This window comes from Nicotiana tomentosiformis, chromosome 1, assembly GCF_000390325.3.
Source record: "Nicotiana tomentosiformis chromosome 1, ASM39032v3, whole genome shotgun sequence".
Lineage (NCBI taxonomy): Eukaryota > Viridiplantae > Streptophyta > Magnoliopsida > Solanales > Solanaceae > Nicotiana > Nicotiana tomentosiformis.
The window spans coordinates 101,421,623-101,427,396 of NC_090812.1; the positions used below are offsets into that span (position 1 = coordinate 101,421,623).

Here is a 5,774-nt window from a genome sequence, read left to right on the forward strand (position 1 = left end):
GGTTTAAGACATATGGACATATATAAGATACCTCAACCCCGTTTTAAGTCATTATTTTTCAGTATATTCAGACCTTATAACCCTAAAATCAGTCTCTCAAGGTTCTCTCATGATCCAAGAACCAAACAAAGGGCAAACAACACAAATCAAATGTCAGGAATCCCGTGGCGCTAGTAAGTTTCTTGTTCTTCTTGTTGTTGCTGATTTTTGTGTTGTTCCAGCTCGTGTGGGAGGTTGTTTTAAGTGTTTTATGTTCTGTAAATACACCTTCAAGTTTTTAATATCAACCCTAGGTGATTTCAAGTCTTCTAAAGTAATTCTAGTGCCGAAAAACCCGAATTAATTGCTAGTTTCGCTTCCTTGTTCTTGTGGCAGAATTGAAGGGATATTTCGTGGAAAATTAAGGTCAAATTGGAGTTGTTCTTTCTGTTTAAAGGTAAGGAACCTCTTACTCTATATATATTTAAGATTATCCAAGTTGCAGCTAAGTCGTTGAAGCTAGAACTTGTGAAATATATATCGAAAGGCTTGGTAGTAATGTTGTTGGTTGGTGGACTATTTTGGAGGCTCAATATGATTATTAATGATGTTGTTTGGGCTGTTTGGTGATTTTATTGACTTGTGGAAAGTCATATAAATAGGGGAGGTGCTGTCCGTTTCATCGTAAAATAGGTTGCGGTCGATACATAATAGTTACGACGCTTAAACGATAATGATAGTGTCATTCGTCTTATTGTAGACTAAGGAGTCGTGACATTTGCATAGCTTGAGGTTGGGCAGTATATACAAGGTATGTGAGGCTATCCCCTTCATTCTTTTGCATGACTCCGATTGTACATAATGTAATGAACGAGCTCCCAAAGATACTCTACTCTTAGAAGCTAGCAGTACTTACATTGCTGCCCTTCTTATGAAACGATTGATATTGATGTTACTTCTCTTATTCTTATATTATCAATGTTGTTGGTAGTTCCTGATTCTTATAAGATTCTTGATGAAGAGTTAATCCTAATAACGTGTACGAAGGATACCGACCTTACGTCACTCCGAAAGGTTCAAAATATGATTCCAATGAGTCCAGCATGCATCATATATATGTATCTATTTTACTCTACTGAGCCGCGCTATAGTCGGCCGGGTATGGCACCTATTGTTCAACCACTGATCAGTTGGGTTTTACCGAGCTCCACGTGGCCGGGTACGATTCTACCGAGCCCTATGATGGCCGGGTACGTTTTACCGAGCCTATTACGGCCGGGTACGATATGATGATGGTGATGCCCACAAAGGCGTATGTTTTAAAAGTTTATGTATATATATGTATGTATCATGTATTTCATGTCAGTAGCCCTCAGAGGTACCCAGATGTCACAGGTTGTATATTCTCTATCCCTGTTTACATTACTGTTCTCACTTATGCTTTCCTGCCTTACATACTCAGTACTTTATTCGTACTGACGTCCTTTTTATTTGTGGACGCTGCATGTCGTGCTGCAGGTCCTGATAGACGGGTAGACGCAGCTCCCCCATCACAGTAGGCTATCCAGTTCAGCGGTTATTGGCGAGATCCCTTCTCCGGACTTGCCGTGGTCTTGGTATGCATTTTTGTTATAGACATTATGGGTATGTCGGGGCCCTGTTCCGGCAATGTTGTAGCATTTATGTTCTTTTAGAGGCTCATAGACAGGTTTCGACTCATGTATGGTTTGGAATGCCTTGTCGGCTAATTTTTGTTGTATAGTCTTTCATGGCAGCATGGTAGCTCGTACCTTATATATAGTTTCTTGACAGTCTTGTCATCCCATGTTATGTATGTTCATGACATTATCTTTTATTGTTGGATGTTCATGATCCATGTCTACCATTTATATTGATCTTGTCGGCCCTTAAAGATAATAAGAAAGATTAGATAAAATATACGTTGGTACTCCGCAAGTATGGCCCGGGTGCTAGTCATGACCCTCCAGTTGGGTCGTGACATTAACACCTAGGTGAAGGTTACAACCCTAGGCCTTTTACCTATTTGAAAAACAAGAAAAATAATTATTCAATCTCTAGTTAATCATTGCTAGTATAGATTGTAGAAGTAAATTACAAAACCCTCTTGTTTGAAAGTGTAATTGAGCTATTTCATCTACGCTCGTCAAGTGTACACCCCAACACCCATATTTAACTCCTTGAGGAAATCGACCCTAACTCATTGTTGGGTAGTATTCTTCCAACGACCATTTTCAGTCATTGATTGAGTGTGGATTGGGCGAGGATCAGTGTACAATATCCAGAGGTCTTGTGTTTGAAAAGAGCTTGAGCGTCTTCCTTTTTGACCTCAGGCATTACTTTTGCGCTAAAGTCTGCGACGAAGTCGGCGAGCACTTGCGACTTTATTATTGTTCCAGGCTGATATGTGATGTCGTGCTCACTTAGCTCGATGGACCATTTGGCCAGCCTCCCCGGCAGCTCGAGTTTATGTAAAATGCTTCTTAAAGGAAAGGTGGTGATGACCGAGATAGGGTGGCACTAGAAATAGGGTCTAACCTTTCGTGAAGCTACGACCAAGGACAGGGCTAACTTCTCGAGGTGTGGGTACTTCATCTCGACGTCGACACGTGTATTGCCGATATAATAAATAGGAGATTGCGTACCTTTATTTTCTCGAACCAGGACCACACTTACTTTTACATCGGAGATGGAGAGGTAGACGAGGAGGTGTTCCTCGGGCTCGGGCTTTGAGAGCAAAGGCAGCGATGACAAGTACACCTTTTGTTCTCGCAGTGCTTGTACGCACTCGGGCGTCCATTCGAGGCCGTTATCTTTGGACTTGATTCTTAGTAGTAAACTATTCATGTACTCGGGCGTCCACTTGAGGCCATTAACTTTAGACTTGTACGTTGTAAAACCTGCGACATCTATCAGACGATCGCGAGATAAACCTACATAAGGCGGCAATTCGACCAATCAATCTTTGGACTTGCTTCTTAGTAGTAAATTGTTCATGTATTCCGTCGATAGCCTTGATTTGATCTGTATTGACCTCAATTCCTCATTGCGATACTAAGAAGCCCAAATATTTTCCCGAGGCTACGCCAAACGCGCATTTCTTGGGGTTTAGTTTTATCCCGTACTGTCTTAGTGTATCGAAAGCTTCCTTTAAGTGATCGATATGATCCTCTGCCTTCACGGATTTTACCAGCATGTCTTCGATATATACCTCTATGGCTTTTTCGAGTTGGCCTTTGAACATTATTGTGACCAACCTTTAATAGGTAGCCCCTGCGTTCATCAACCCAAATGGCATGACCTTATAACAATATATCCCCCCATATGGGTGATGAATGTGGTTTTTTCTTAGTCTTCCTCCTCCATGAGTATCTGGTTGCAACCCGAATATGTATCTAGAAAACTTAACAAACTCGTGCCCCGCCGTTGCATCGATGAGTTGGTCGATATGCGACAACGAGAATGAATCTTTTGGGCATGCTTTGTTTAGGTCTGTGAAGTCCACACATATCCTCCATTTCCCATTTTTCTTTTTGAACATCACCATGTTGGCAATCCATTTGGAGTATTTTGATTCCTTGATGGAACCATTCGTTATAGCTTCTCTACTTCCTTGTGGACGGCATCATTGATGGTGGGGTTGAACTTTCATTGGAAGAGGTCTTACCGGGGGATAGAAGGGGTCAACGTTCAGTTTGTGTGTGGCGATCTCTTTGAGGATGCCCGGCATATCTGCATGGTTGAAGGCAAACAAATCTGCGTTAGTTTATAAGAATTGGCTAAATTTACCTGGTTCTCATATTTTGCAGCCGATGTAGGCTTTTTTACTAAGGTCGCTATGATCTAATTGGACAGGGTCAAGGTCTTATATGGTTGACTCTCCAACTTCGACCATTTTAGGGTCCGTAATGACTTCCTTAGCTTCATCTTGTGGCGACCTCGACCCTGCTGATTGCTATGCTTCTTTTTCCTTATCTTTCTTTTGTTGAGTTATCGTGGTGTGCATGGAGACCCGGTAGCATTCCGGGGACGTGCGTTATTCCCCTTGTATGCTGAATATTCCCCAAAGTGTTGGGAATTTGATCACTTGATATAAGCTGGAGGGGGCAGCTCTCATAGGGTATATCCATTGTCGTCCTACGATGGCGTTGTATGCAGTGGCCTGGTCCATGATATGGAATGTTGTCTATAGGGTTATCCCTCCGGTGAGATCGGTTAGTGTGATTCAACGTGGCACTATCTTATCCTCCATTCAATTGCATTGTTAAAATCGGTTAGTGTGATTCAACGTGGCACTATCTTATCCTCGAGTCTCATTTGTGCGAGGACTCCAGGATGGATAATGCACGCTCAACTTTCGTCATCGATCATAATTCGTTTAACATCAGTAAATAAAATTCGTAAAGTAATGACAAAGGCATCATTGTGAGGGAAAGTCAAACTATCAGCATCTGACTCATCGAAGATGATACTTTCTTCGAGTCTATCATACCGTTCGTGGGTAATCGATCTTTTGAGCTTGTGGGTGGTGGTGAACTTGATGTCATTTGTGGAGGCATCGTCGCTTCCATCAATAATCATATAGATGATATGAGCTGGTGAAGGTGGCTTTGGTGGGCCTTGGCGTTCTCGACCCCTTGCTAAGGTATTTCTGTGTTTGTCGCCGAGCAGTTCTTTGAGGTGCCCTTGATGTAGCATGTTCGCTACCTCTTGCCTTAGGGCGATGCAATCTTCTATTTTGTGTTTGCGTTCCTCGTAGAATTCGCAGAGAGAGTCAGATTTCCTGGTGCTCAGATCAGACCTCATCTTTGGTGGCCATTTCACCTTTGTTCCAAGCTTCTCAAGGGCGTAGACCACCTCTGTAGGTGAAACACAAAAATTGTGAGCAGATAGTAATGGGTGATAAGTGGGGATTTTGATTGCTTATTAGCACCTTTTAGCTTTTCTTTTAGTGCGAAAGTATTGAAATGTGTTCCCGAAACTAATGAAATTGTGAAAATTGCAGGAATGCTGGAAGTTTGGTGCCACGCCCCAAACTCGAGGAGCGCGACCGGCGCTCAACCGAGAGAACCCGGCAGAGCAAGCCTATTAGATTTCCTACTACCAAACTCATCCATGAATAAAGAGGAGATGTACTCCATTAATTAATCACTGAAAATTTTTTATTAACAACTTCCTTTTCATTCCAATTTGGAGTTTCATTCATAATTTCCAAAACATTACGAATTTATAGAATTAATGAAAAACATGATTTCTAAAAACCAACATTTCTAGTTCAGTTCTCAACTTCAACCACAACCCACAACCTGTCTGCGGAGCCTCTAATACAATAGAAGAGTAATATGAAAATGTCGGCAATAAGGCCACAGCTATACCTCAAACCACAGTACATGAGAAACAAAAGATATATGACCCCGAAATGAAGTGGGGCTCACCAAATCAGCTGAAAAGAGTGCATTGCTATCATTGATCAATGTCGTCTGTTGTAGAACTACCTGCATCCATTAAAGATGCAGCGCCCCCGGCAAAAAGGGATGTTAGTACCGTCGAATAGCACTAGTATGTATAGCTAAAAATCCTCTTTCAAAATAGAATGCCAATATAAGAAAGGCAACACATTGAAACAGAGTATCATAATCAACAATATCCAAATGTTCAGTTAAAACATAATAATTTTCAAAATACGAACTTCATATACAATTTTGGTTGGGAGATCATTAGCACCGATATACCACCGTCTTTGTTAGCACGGAGTCCGATCACGCCCGATCGGCTAG

General features: G+C 41.7%; 1 protein-coding gene across 1 annotated transcript; it reads right to left on the reverse strand.

Moving 5' to 3' along the window:
• Nucleotides 1-4,347: 4,347 nt before the first annotated feature.
• LOC104097512 (uncharacterized) lies at nt 4,348-5,502 on the reverse strand. Its single transcript, XM_070198371.1, has 2 exons — nt 5,493-5,502; nt 4,348-4,856 (listed from the first exon to the last, which is right to left on the reverse strand). The coding sequence occupies exons 1-2, from the start codon at nt 5,500-5,502 to the stop codon at nt 4,348-4,350; spliced, it is 519 nt and encodes a 172-aa protein (XP_070054472.1).
• Nucleotides 5,503-5,774: the final 272 nt, after the last annotated feature.